The sequence below is a fragment of the Trichomonas vaginalis genome, chromosome III (assembly GCF_026262505.1).
Source record: "Trichomonas vaginalis G3 chromosome III, whole genome shotgun sequence".
Taxonomy (NCBI): domain Eukaryota; phylum Parabasalia; order Trichomonadida; family Trichomonadidae; genus Trichomonas; species Trichomonas vaginalis.
Window position 1 is genome coordinate 5,705,897 of NC_067205.1, and position 14,602 is coordinate 5,720,498.

Below are 14,602 nucleotides of genomic sequence, written 5' to 3' on the forward strand. Positions count from 1 at the left end.
CTGACATTTCAAGTCAGACTTACATTTCAAGTCAGACTTACTTTCGTCCGAGACTGACATTTCAAGTCAGACTTACATTTCAAGTCAGACTTACTTTCGTCCGAAACTTACATTTCAAGTCAGACTTACTTTCGTCCGAAACTTACATTTCAAGTCAGACTTACTTTCGTCCGAGACTTACATTTCAAGTCAGACTTACTTTCGTCCGAGACTTACATTTCAAGTCAGACTTACTTTCGTCCGAGACTTACATTTCAAGTCAGACTTACTTTCGTCCGAGATTTACATTTCAAGTCAGACTTACATTTCAAGTCAGACTTACTTTCGTCCGAGACTTACATTTCAAGTCAGACTTGCTTTCGTCCGAGACTGACATTAGTTAGTATCCCTAAGTGGTGTACTGTGGCACTGCGCGCCTCCGTACACGACTTAGTGGTTTTGACACTTTACGAAACCGTTAACGTATATTTTACAATACAACCATAACACCAACTTAACCTTAAATATTTACAAAACCATCTGACACATAAACGACTTCACCAACGACTTCACTAATGATTTCACTAACGACTTCACTAACGAATTCACTACCATCCTCACTAAATAAAAAATAACCTTATTTTATTTATTTTCCAACTTTTTTATTTCATTACAAAGACATGTCTGACTACATTTACTATGACTCTTTCCCAGAACGTTTCCGTGAACTATTCAAAACTCAAGTAAAACTGAGAAACATGCATTTTAACAAAGACAGACCCATTGACGATGAAAGAAACCCTGAATATATTACAATCCCTTATGACGCAAAGTTCATTGCATACATTCCTTATGGTCGCAGAGGAACGAAAACTATTTCAACAAAGAACAAAAATTATTTCTGGAGCGATGAAGAAAATTGCCTTATCTACATAAATGCATATTTAAATAAAGCTACATATTGTACAAAAGAAGGTTGGACTGGATTTGAGCTCTACATATACGACGACGATGGAAACAGACGTTGTGTATACCCATACGATAATATGTACCATTGTTTTCATCAAGCATTAAACGAATACATAGTCAGTAAGGGTCTCATTCCTGCTGAGTAGAAATGTTATATTTTTGTTCTGTCATTTATATAAAAATTAATGATATCACCACCCTCACACGTATGAAAACATAGCCCAAAAATATATTTAGGGTAGAAGGGTAGATCTAACCTCATTTCTACCCTCATTTCTAACCTTGTTGAATTCATTGCTTTATAACTCTCTTCCTTTCTCCAACTCTTCTAGCTTCTTCTTAAGTTCAGCAATGTTGTCCTCATGAAGTTTAATCTTTCTCAAAATTCCTTCTCTATCTAATGGTTGCTTTATCTTTCTAAACTGAACTCTACCATCTTTCATAGTATGAATGTAAAAACCTTCTGGAATAGTTCCTGATTTAATGTATTCTACCAAAAACTTTTGTTTCATTGCTTCAGTGACTTTAGTCGTCATTTCAATCAAAGGTGAAGCTAGCACAGCGATAATGGATTTCATGACTTTTAGTATTTCATGCAATCTTAACAGATAGCCTTATAAGTACTTCCAGTATCGCTAGCTGTCCCTCCTTTTTATATAACTCCATGACATTTATAATCTCGCGAAACTTAACAGGTAGCATAACAGATTAAAATCAGATGAGGTTTTGAACCAAAATTTCTAAGCAACGTTGTCAAGGATTTTGAGGAACTAGGGACAGAGTGTGGCAAAGTCCAAGATTTAATTTATCTTCATCTGTTTCATCAGCTATCTCATCTAATATGCCAATATTTTATTCATAACTCGTGGCAAACTCACTAACTTTCATTATGTTCATCTGCATGCTTCATCTGATAGAAAGTATGACTTTCATTAACTCTGTGAGATAATGAAAACTACTAGGGACAGAGACCATGGCAAAGTTTATGACTTTCATTATTTCCAGAACTTAATGAAAACTACTAGGGACAGAGACCATGGCAAAGTTTATGACTTTCATTATTTCCAGAACTTAATGAAAACTACTAGGGACAGAGACCATGGCAAAGTTTATGACTTTCATTATTTCCAGAACTTAATGAAAACTACTAGGGACAGAGACCATGGCAAAGTTCATGATTTAATTTATTCTCTCACTGTTCTCATGAACGACCTCCTTATTGCATGTATGACCTCCTCACTGTCTTTCATGAACTATTTCATTATTGTTCTCATGTATGACCTCCTTATTGCATGTATGACCTCCTTATTACATGTATGACCTCCTTATTGCATGAACGACCTCCTTATTGCATGAACTATTTCATTATTGCATGTATGACCTCCTTATTGCATGTATGACCTCCTTATTGCATGAACTATTTCATTATTGCATGTATGACCTCCTCACTGTCTTTCATAAGCGTTTCAAAGTCTCCTTTACTCATTACTTCAATCTCATGCTGTTCACAGTAGTACTTAACTTCATCAAACTTCATCAGGAATGATTTGTGAAAACTTTATCGTCAAACTTTATCGTCAAACTTCATCGGGAATGATTTGTGAAAACTTTATCGTCAAACTTCATCGTCAGACATGAACGTCAGACATGAACGTCAAACTTTATCGTCAAACTTCATCGTCAGACATGAACGTCAGACATGAACGTTAAAACACTTTATCAAACTTTATCGTCAAACTTCATCGTCAGACATGAACGTTAAAACACTTTATCAAACTTTATCATCAAACTTCATCGTCAAACTTCATCAAACTTCATCAGGAATGATTTGTGAAAACTTTATCGTCAAACTTTATCGTCAAACTTCATCGGGAATGATTTGTGAAACTTTGTGAAAACTTCATCAAACTTCATCGGGAATGATTTGTGAAAACTTTATCGTCAAACTTCATCGTCAGACATGAACGTCAGACATGAACGTCAAACTTTATCGTCAAACTTCATCGTCAGACATGAACGTCAGACATGAACGTTAAAACACTTTATCAAACTTTATCGTCAAACTTCATCGTCAGACATGAACGTTAAAACACTTTATCAAACTTTATCATCAAACTTCATCGTCAAACTTTATCGTCAAACTTCATCGTCAGACATGAACGTTAAAACACTTTATCAAACTTTATCATCAAACTTCATCAAACTTTATCGGGAATGATTTGTGAAAACTTTATCGTCAAACTTCATCGTCAAACTTTATCAGACATGAACGTCAGACATGAACGTCAGACATGAACGTTAAAACACTTTATCAAACTTCATCGTCAAACATGAACGTCAGACATGAACGTTAAAACACTTTATCAAACTTTGTGAAAACTTCATCGTCAGACATGAACGTCAGACATGAACGTTAAAACACTTTATCAAACTTTATCGTCAGACATGAACGTATATGCTTTGTCAAGACTTCTTCATCGTACATGTTTTGTCATGACTTCTTCATCGTAATGAGCGTAAATGAATGTGTCGAAACTTCTTCAAACTTCATCAAACTTCATCAAACTTCATCGTAATGAACGTAAATGATCCAAAAATAATGTTTACGTTAATGTTTGACAACAACACAGTAGAGGAAGGCAATTATGACTTATTTTTGAAGAACTGAAGGTGTCACCATGTCACCAGGTCATTTAACTTCTCTGAAAAAGTGTGACAACATGACATTTGACAACACAGTAGAGGAAGGCAATTATGAACGTAAATGAATGTGTCGAAACTTCATCATAAATGATTTGTCAAGACTTCTTCATCGGAATGAGTGTAAATGATTTGTCATGATGATTTCATCGTATATCCTTTGTCAAACATGAGTGTAAATGAATTTTCATGATTTCATCGTAATGAGTGTAAATGAATGTGTCGAAACTTCATCATAAATGTTTTGTCATGACTTCTTCATCGTAATGAGCGTAAATGAATGTGTCAATACTTCATCGTATATCCTTCATCATAATGAGTGTAAATGATTTGTCAAACATGAGTGTAAATGATTTGTCATGATGATTTCATCGTTAATGTTTTGTCAAACATGAGTGTAAATGATGTGTCGAAACTTCTTCATCGTAATGAGTGTAAATGAATGTGTCGAAACTTCATCGTATATCCTTTGTCAAACATGAGTGTAAATGAATGTGTCGAAACTTCATCGTATATCCTTTATCAATACTTCATCGTTAATGTTTTGTCAAACATGATTTATCAATACTTCATCGTAAATGTTTTGTCATGATTTCATCGTTAATGTTTTGTCATGATTTCATCATCGTAATGAGTGTAAATGATCCAAAAATAATGTTTATGTTAGAATGTTAGATCTAACACCTTTTCTAACATGTTTTCTAACATGACCTCATCGTAAATGTTTTGTTATGACCTCATGGAACTTAAACGTAAATGTTTTGTTATGACCTCATGGAACTTAAACGTAAATGTTTTGTCATGACTTCTTCATCGTATATGCTTTGTCAAGGTTTCTTCGTATATGTTTTGTCATGATTTCATCGTTAATGTTTTGTCATGACCTCATCGTAAATGTTTTGTTATGACCTCATGGAACTTAAACATAAATGTTTTGTTATGACCTCATGGAACTTAAACGTAAATGTTTTGTCATGACCTCATCGTAAATGTTTTGTTATGACCTCATCGTATATGTTTTGTCATGACCTCATCGTATATGTTTTGTCATGACCTCATCGTAAATGTTTGTGAAGAATATAGCAATCGCCGGAATTCAGACGGTTGCTTTTTATACAAATTCACACAGGAAAATTCTTGAGTTTTGGTTGAAAGAATACGGTCGAGCCAAAAGTGGCTCAACCTCAAAACAAGCATTTATGAGCTTACTAAGGAAATTTATGAATGAATTCAAAGTATTTGCATACATCCTGACCTCGTTCATTTTGTTGCTGAATTCAGCAAAAATAATGTTTACGTTAATGTTTTCACTGTTACCATGTTACCATGTTACCATGTGCTACCAGGTTAATTAACTTCTCTTAAAATTACTGACAACATGACATTTAGACAACAGTCCAGGAAATAAACTTCATCGTATATGCTTTGTCATGACTTCTTCGTATATGTTTTGTCATGACTTCTTCGTATATGTTTTGTCATGATTTTCATCGTAATGAACGTATATGTTTTGTCAAACATGAACGTAAATGTTTTGTCATGACTTCATCGTAAATGTTTGCCATGACTTCATCGTAAATGTTTTGTCAAGACTTCATCGTATATGTTTTGTCATGACTTCTTCGTATATGTTTTGTCAAAACATGAACGTAAATGTTTTGTCATGATTTCTTCATCGTAAATGTTTTGTCATGATTTCTTCATCGTAAATTTTGTCATGACTTCTTCGTATATGTTTTGTCATGACTTCATCGTATATGTTTTGTCATGACTTCATCGTATATGTTTTGTCATGACTTCATCGTATATGTTTTGTCATGATTTCTTCGTAAATGATTTGTCAAGACTTCTTCGTATATGTTTTGTCAAACATGAACGTATATGTTTGTCAAGATTTCATCGTAATGAACGTATATGTTTTGTCAAGATTCATCGTAATGAACGTATATGCTTTGTCATGACTTCATCGTAAATGATTTGTTATGACCTCATGGAACTTCATCGTAAATGTTTTGTCATGACTTCATCGTATATGTTTTGTCATGACTTCATCGTATATGTTTTGTCATGACTTCATCGTAAATGTTTTGTCAAACAGAACGTATATGTTTTGTCAAAACTTCTTCGTATATGTTTGTTATGACTTCTTCATCGTAACGAGTGTAAATGATTTCATATGATTGTTTCCCTCGAAAAAACGAGAGAAGAGATTCCATATGAAAATCGCAAGAATTTGACTCCTGGTTTGAAATATTATTATGTCATAGACTTCATCGTAATGAGTGTAAATGATTTCATATAATTGCTTACCTCGGAAAACCGAGGGAAGAGATTCCATATGAAAATCGCAAGAATTTGGCTCCTGGTTTGAAATATTATTATGTTCATAGATTTCATCGTACATGTTTTGTCAAACATGAACGTATATGTTTTGTCAAACTTCATCGTAAATGATTTGTCGTGACTTCATCGTATATGCTTTGTCATGATGATTTCATCGAAACTAAACGTATATGTTTTGTCGTGATTTTATCGTAAATGTTTTGTCATGATTTTATCGTAAATGTTTGTCATGACTTCTTCATCGTACATGTTTTGTCATGACTTCTTCATCGTAAATGATTTGTCATGATTTCTTCATCGTAATGAGTGTAAATGTTTTGTCAAACATGAGCGTAAATGATTTGTCATGATTTCTTCATCGTAAATGATTTGTCATGACTTCTTCATCGTAATGAGTGTAAATGTTTTGTCAAACATGAACGTAAATGCTTTTGTCATGATTTCTTCATCGTAATGAGTGTAAATCAGACAAAAATATATTTTAGGTGAAGAGGTGAGATCTCACCTCTTTTCTCACCTCTTTTCTCACCTCATGAATTTTCATGATTTCTTCATCGTAATGAGGGTATATGTTTTGTCATGATTTCATCGTATATGTTTTGTCAAACATGAACGTAAATGTTTTGTCGAAACTTCACTTTTTTGACGAAGTGCAAATCTTCACTTCGTGTCAAAACTTCATCGTAAATGTTTTGTCAAACATGAACGTAAATGTTTTGTCAAAACTTCATCGTATATGCTTTGTCAAACATGAGCGTAAATGATTTGTCGAAACTTCATCGTATATGCTTTGTCATGATTTCTTCATTGTATATGTTTTGTCATGATTTCTTCGTAAATGATTTGTCATGACTTCTTCATCGTAATGAGTGTAAATGACCCAAAATATATTTTAGGTAGAAGGGTAGATCTAACCTCATTTCTAACCTCATTTCTAACCTCATGAATTTCATGATTTCTTCATCGTAATGAGTGTAAATGTTTTGTCATGATTTCTTCATCGTAATGAGTGTAAATGACCCAAAATATATTTTAGGGTAGAAGGGTAGATCTAACCTCATTTCTAACCTCATGAATTTTCATGACTTCTTCATCGTAATGAGTGTAAATGTTTTGTCATGATTTCTTCATCGTAATGAGCGTATATGTTTTGTCAAACATGAACGTATATGCTTTGTCATGATTTCTTCATCGTAATGAACGTTTATGCTTTGTCAAACATGAACGTAAATGTTTTGTCAAAACTTCTTCATCGTATATGCTTTGTCAAACATGAACGTAAATGTTTTGTCGAAACTTCACTTTTTTGACGAAGTGCAAATCTTCACTTCGTGTCAAAACTTCATCGTAAATGTTTTGTCATGACTTCTTCGTATATGATTTGTCAAACATGAGTGTCAATACTTCATCAGAATGAGTGTAAATGAATGTGTCGAAACTTCTTCATCAGACATGAACGTTAAAACACTTTATCGGGAATGATTTGTGAAACTTCTTCATCGTAATGAGCGTATATGTTTTGTCATGATTTCTTCATCGTAATGAGCGTAAATGATTTGTCATGATTTCTTCATCGTACATGTTTTGTCGAAACTTCATCGTACATGTTTTGTCGAAACTTCATCGTACATGTTTTGTCATGATTTCTTCATCATAATGAGCGTAAATGTTTTGTCATGATTTCTTCATCGTACATGATTTGTCGAAACTTCTTCATCGTAAATGATTTGTCATGACTTCTTCATCGTAATGAGTGTAAATGTTTTGTCATGACTTCTTCATCGTACATGTTTTGTCATGACTTCTTCATCGTAAATGATTTGTCATGACTTCTTCATCGTAATGAGTGTAAATGTTTTGTCAAACATGAACGTAAATGCTTTTGTCATGATTTCTTCATCGTAATGAGTGTAAATGATCCAAAAATAATGTTTAGGGTAGAAGGGTAGATCTAACCTCATTTCTACCCTCATTTCTACCCTCATGAATTTTCATGAATTTGTCATGATTTCATCGTAAATGCTTTTGTCAAGACTTCTTCGTGAATGCTTTGTCATGACTTCTTCATCGTAATGAGTGTAAATGTTTTGTCATGACTTCTTCGTGAATGCTTTGTCATGATTTCATCGTAAATGCTTTTGTCAAGACTTCTTCGTGAATGCTTTGTCATGACTTCTTCGTTAATGCTTTTGTCATGATTTCATCGTACATGTTTTGTCATGATTTCTTCGTTAATGCTTTTGTCATGATTTCATCGTGAATGAACGTGAATTCTTTGTCATGACTTCTTCATCGTACATGTTTTGTCATGACTTCATCGTATATGTTTTGTCAAGACTTCTTCGTAAATGTTTTGTCATGACTTCTTCGTAAATGTTTTGTCAAGACTTTGTCATGACTTCATCGTGAATGCTTTGTCAAGACTTTGTCATGATTTCTTCATCGTAATGAGTGTAAATGATCCAAAAATAATGTTTAGGGTAGATGGTTAGATCTAACCTCATTTCTACCCTCATGAATTTTCATACGGAATCTCTTCGTATATGTTTTGTCATGACTTCTTCATCGTAATGAGCGTAAATGATCCAAAAATAATGTTTAGGGTAGAAGGGTAGATCTAACCTCATTTCTACCCTCATTTCTACCCTCATGAATTTTCATGAATTTGTCATGATTTCATCGTAAATGCTTTTGTCAAGACTTCTTCGTAAATGTTTTGTCAAGACTTCTTCATCGTAATGAGCGTATATGTTTTGTCAAACATGAGCGTAAATGTTTTGTCATGACTTCTTCATCGTACATGTTTTGTCGAAACTTCATCGTATATGTTTTGTCATGATTTCTTCGTAAATGATTTGTCAAGACTTCTTCATCGTAATGAGCGTATATGTTTTGTCAAACATGAGCGTAAATGATCCAAAAATAATGTTTAGGGTAGATGGTTAGATCTAACCTCATTTCTACCCTCATGAATTTTCATACGGAATCTCTTCGTATATGTTTTGTCAAGACTTCTTCATCGTAATGATTGTAAATGTTTTGTCAAACATGAGCGTAAATGTTTTGTCATGACTTCTTCATCGTAATGAGCGTAAATGATCCAAAAATAATGTTTAGGGTAGATGGTTAGATCTAACCTCATTTCTACCCTCATGAATTTTCATACGGAATCTCTTCGTATATGTTTTGTCATGACTTCTTCATCGTAATGAGCGTAAATGAATGTGTCGAAACTTCTTCAAACTTCATCAAACTTCATCAAACTTCATCGTAATGAACGTAAATGATCCAAAAATAATGTTTACGTTAATGTTTGACAACAACACAGTAGAGGAAGGCAATTATGACTTATTTTTGAAGAACTGAAGGTGTCACCATGTCACCAGGTCATTTAACTTCTCTGAAAAAGTGTGACAACATGACATTTGACAACACAGTAGAGGAAGGCAATTATGAACGTAAATGAATGTGTCGAAACTTCATCATAAATGATTTGTCAAGACTTCTTCATCGGAATGAGTGTAAATGATTTGTCATGATGATTTCATCGTATATCCTTTGTCAAACATGAGTGTAAATGAATTTTCATGATTTCATCGTAATGAGTGTAAATGAATGTGTCGAAACTTCATCATAAATGTTTTGTCATGACTTCTTCATCGTAATGAGCGTAAATGAATGTGTCAATACTTCATCGTATATCCTTCATCATAATGAGTGTAAATGATTTGTCAAACATGAGTGTAAATGATTTGTCATGATGATTTCATCGTTAATGTTTTGTCAAACATGAGTGTAAATGATGTGTCGAAACTTCTTCATCGTAATGAGTGTAAATGAATGTGTCGAAACTTCATCGTATATCCTTTGTCAAACATGAGTGTAAATGAATGTGTCGAAACTTCATCGTATATCCTTTATCAATACTTCATCGTTAATGTTTTGTCAAACATGATTTATCAATACTTCATCGTAAATGTTTTGTCATGATTTCATCGTTAATGTTTTGTCATGATTTCATCATCGTAATGAGTGTAAATGATCCAAAAATAATGTTTATGTTAGAATGTTAGATCTAACACCTTTTCTAACATGTTTTCTAACATGACCTCATCGTAAATGTTTTGTTATGACCTCATGGAACTTAAACGTAAATGTTTTGTTATGACCTCATGGAACTTAAACGTAAATGTTTTGTCATGACTTCTTCATCGTATATGCTTTGTCAAGGTTTCTTCGTATATGTTTTGTCATGATTTCATCGTTAATGTTTTGTCATGACCTCATCGTAAATGTTTTGTTATGACCTCATGGAACTTAAACATAAATGTTTTGTTATGACCTCATGGAACTTAAACGTAAATGTTTTGTCATGACCTCATCGTAAATGTTTTGTTATGACCTCATCGTATATGTTTTGTCATGACCTCATCGTATATGTTTTGTCATGACCTCATCGTAAATGTTTTGTGAAGAATATAGCAATCGCCGGAATTCAGACGGTTGCTTTTTATACAAAATTCACACAGGAAAATTCTTGAGTTTTGGTTGAAAGAATACGGTCGAGCCAAAAGTGGCTCAACCTCAAAACAAGCATTTATGAGCTTACTAAGGAATTTATGAATGAATTCAAAGGTATTTGCATACATCCTGACCTCGTTCATTTTGTTGCTGAATTCAGCAAAAATAATGTTTACGTTAATGTTTTCACTGTTACCATGTTACCATGTTACCATGTGCTACCAGGTTAATTAACTTCTCTTAAAATTACTGACAACATGACATTTAGACAACAGTCCAGGAAATAAACTTCATCGTATATGCTTTGTCATGACTTCTTCGTATATGTTTTGTCATGACTTCTTCGTATATGTTTTGTCATGATTTCATCGTAATGAACGTATATGTTTTGTCAAACATGAACGTAAATGTTTTGTCATGACTTCATCGTAAATGTTTTGCCATGACTTCATCGTAAATGTTTTGTCAAGACTTCATCGTATATGTTTTGTCATGACTTCTTCGTATATGTTTTGTCAAACATGAACGTAAATGTTTTGTCATGATTTCTTCATCGTAAATGTTTTGTCATGATTTCTTCATCGTAAATGTTTTGTCATGACTTCTTCGTATATGTTTTGTCATGACTTCATCGTATATGTTTTGTCATGACTTCATCGTATATGTTTTGTCATGACTTCATCGTATATGTTTTGTCATGATTTCTTCGTAAATGATTTGTCAAGACTTCTTCGTATATGTTTTGTCAAACATGAACGTATATGTTTTGTCAAGATTTCATCGTAATGAACGTATATGTTTTGTCAAGATTTCATCGTAATGAACGTATATGCTTTGTCATGACTTCATCGTAAATGATTTGTTATGACCTCATGGAACTTCATCGTAAATGTTTTGTCATGACTTCATCGTATATGTTTTGTCATGACTTCATCGTATATGTTTTGTCATGACTTCATCGTAAATGTTTTGTCAAACATGAACGTATATGTTTTGTCAAAACTTCTTCGTATATGTTTTGTTATGACTTCTTCATCGTAACGAGTGTAAATGATTTCATATGATTGTTTCCCTCGAAAAACCGAGAGAAGAGATTCCATATGAAAATCGCAAGAATTTGACTCCTGGTTTGAAATATTATTATGTTCATAGACTTCATCGTAATGAGTGTAAATGATTTCATATAATTGCTTACCTCGGAAAACCGAGGGAAGAGATTCCATATGAAAATCGCAAGAATTTGGCTCCTGGTTTGAAATATTATTATGTTCATAGATTTCATCGTACATGTTTTGTCAAACATGAACGTATATGTTTTGTCAAACTTCATCGTAAATGATTTGTCGTGACTTCATCGTATATGCTTTGTCATGATGATTTCATCGAAACTAAACGTATATGTTTTGTCGTGATTTTATCGTAAATGTTTTGTCATGATTTTATCGTAAATGTTTTGTCATGACTTCTTCATCGTACATGTTTTGTCATGACTTCTTCATCGTAAATGATTTGTCATGATTTCTTCATCGTAATGAGTGTAAATGTTTTGTCAAACATGAGCGTAAATGATTTGTCATGATTTCTTCATCGTAAATGATTTGTCATGACTTCTTCATCGTAATGAGTGTAAATGTTTTGTCAAACATGAACGTAAATGCTTTTGTCATGATTTCTTCATCGTAATGAGTGTAAATCAGACAAAAATATATTTTAGGTGAAGAGGTGAGATCTCACCTCTTTTCTCACCTCTTTTCTCACCTCATGAATTTTCATGATTTCTTCATCGTAATGAGGGTATATGTTTTGTCATGATTTCATCGTATATGTTTTGTCAAACATGAACGTAAATGTTTTGTCGAAACTTCACTTTTTTGACGAAGTGCAAATCTTCACTTCGTGTCAAAACTTCATCGTAAATGTTTTGTCAAACATGAACGTAAATGTTTTGTCAAAACTTCATCGTATATGCTTTGTCAAACATGAGCGTAAATGATTTGTCGAAACTTCATCGTATATGCTTTGTCATGATTTCTTCATTGTATATGTTTTGTCATGATTTCTTCGTAAATGATTTGTCATGACTTCTTCATCGTAATGAGTGTAAATGACCCAAAATATATTTTAGGGTAGAAGGGTAGATCTAACCTCATTTCTAACCTCATTTCTAACCTCATGAATTTTCATGATTTCTTCATCGTAATGAGTGTAAATGTTTTGTCATGATTTCTTCATCGTAATGAGTGTAAATGACCCAAAATATATTTTAGGGTAGAAGGGTAGATCTAACCTCATTTCTAACCTCATGAATTTTCATGACTTCTTCATCGTAATGAGTGTAAATGTTTTGTCATGATTTCTTCATCGTAATGAGCGTATATGTTTTGTCAAACATGAACGTATATGCTTTGTCATGATTTCTTCATCGTAATGAACGTTTATGCTTTGTCAAACATGAACGTAAATGTTTTGTCAAAACTTCTTCATCGTATATGCTTTGTCAAACATGAACGTAAATGTTTTGTCGAAACTTCACTTTTTTGACGAAGTGCAAATCTTCACTTCGTGTCAAAACTTCATCGTAAATGTTTTGTCATGACTTCTTCGTATATGATTTGTCAAACATGAGTGTCAATACTTCATCAGAATGAGTGTAAATGAATGTGTCGAAACTTCTTCATCAGACATGAACGTTAAAACACTTTATCGGGAATGATTTGTGAAACTTCTTCATCGTAATGAGCGTATATGTTTTGTCATGATTTCTTCATCGTAATGAGCGTAAATGATTTGTCATGATTTCTTCATCGTACATGTTTTGTCGAAACTTCATCGTACATGTTTTGTCGAAACTTCATCGTACATGTTTTGTCATGATTTCTTCATCATAATGAGCGTAAATGTTTTGTCATGATTTCTTCATCGTACATGATTTGTCGAAACTTCTTCATCGTAAATGATTTGTCATGACTTCTTCATCGTAATGAGTGTAAATGTTTTGTCATGACTTCTTCATCGTACATGTTTTTGTCATGACTTTTCATCGTAAATGATTTGTCATGACTTCTTCATCGTAATGAGTGTAAATGTTTTGTCAAACATGAACGTAAATGCTTTTGTCATGATTTCTTCATCGTAATGAGTGTAAATGATCCAAAAATAATGTTTAGGGTAGAAGGGTAGATCTAACCTCATTTCTACCCTCATTTCTACCCTCATGAATTTTCATGAATTTGTCATGATTTCATCGTAAATGCTTTTGTCAAGACTTCTTCGTGAATGCTTTGTCATGACTTCTTCATCGTAATGAGTGTAAATGTTTTGTCATGACTTCTTCGTGAATGCTTTGTCATGATTTCATCGTAAATGCTTTTGTCAAGACTTCTTCGTGAATGCTTTGTCATGACTTCTTCGTTAATGCTTTTGTCATGATTTCATCGTACATGTTTTGTCATGATTTCTTCGTTAATGCTTTTGTCATGATTTCATCGTGAATGAACGTGAATTCTTTGTCATGACTTCTTCATCGTACATGTTTTGTCATGACTTCATCGTATATGTTTTGTCAAGACTTCTTCGTAAATGTTTTGTCATGACTTCTTCGTAAATGTTTTGTCAAGACTTTGTCATGACTTCATCGTGAATGCTTTGTCAAGACTTTGTCATGACTTCTTCATCGTAATGAGTGTAAATGTTTTGTCAAACATGAACGTAAATGCTTTTGTCATGATTTCTTCATCGTAATGAGTGTAAATGATCCAAAAATAATGTTTAGGGTAGAAGGGTAGATCTAACCTCATTTCTACCCTCATTTCTACCCTCATGAATTTTCATGAATTTGTCATGATTTCATCGTAAATGCTTTTGTCAAGACTTCTTCGTAAATGTTTTGTCAAGACTTCTTCATCGTAATGAGCGTATATGTTTTGTCAAACATGAGCGTAAATGTTTTGTCATGACTTCTTCATCGTACATGTTTTGTCGAAACTTCATCGTATATGTTTTGTCATGATTTCTTCGTAAATGATTTGTCAAGACTTCTTCATCGTAATGAGCGTATATGTTTTGTCAAACATGAGCGTAAATGATCCAA

General features: G+C 33.1%; 2 protein-coding genes across 2 annotated transcripts; one reads left to right on the forward strand and one right to left on the reverse strand.

Annotated features, from left to right (window-relative positions):
• Positions 1–659: 659 nt before the first annotated feature.
• TVAGG3_0648320 (uncharacterized protein) lies at positions 660–1,094 on the forward strand (the record flags this gene model as incomplete). The annotated part of the gene is made up of 1 exon (XM_001297965.1): positions 660–1,094. One exon carries the CDS (start codon positions 660–662, stop codon positions 1,092–1,094), a length of 435 nt encoding a protein of 144 aa, XP_001297966.1.
• A 153-nt stretch (positions 1,095–1,247) lies between these two features.
• Positions 1,248–1,526, reverse strand: TVAGG3_0648330 (uncharacterized protein; the record flags this gene model as incomplete). Its single annotated transcript, XM_001297966.1, has 1 exon — positions 1,248–1,526. The coding sequence occupies one exon, from the start codon at positions 1,524–1,526 to the stop codon at positions 1,248–1,250; it is 279 nt and encodes a 92-aa protein (XP_001297967.1).
• Positions 1,527–14,602: the final 13,076 nt, after the last annotated feature.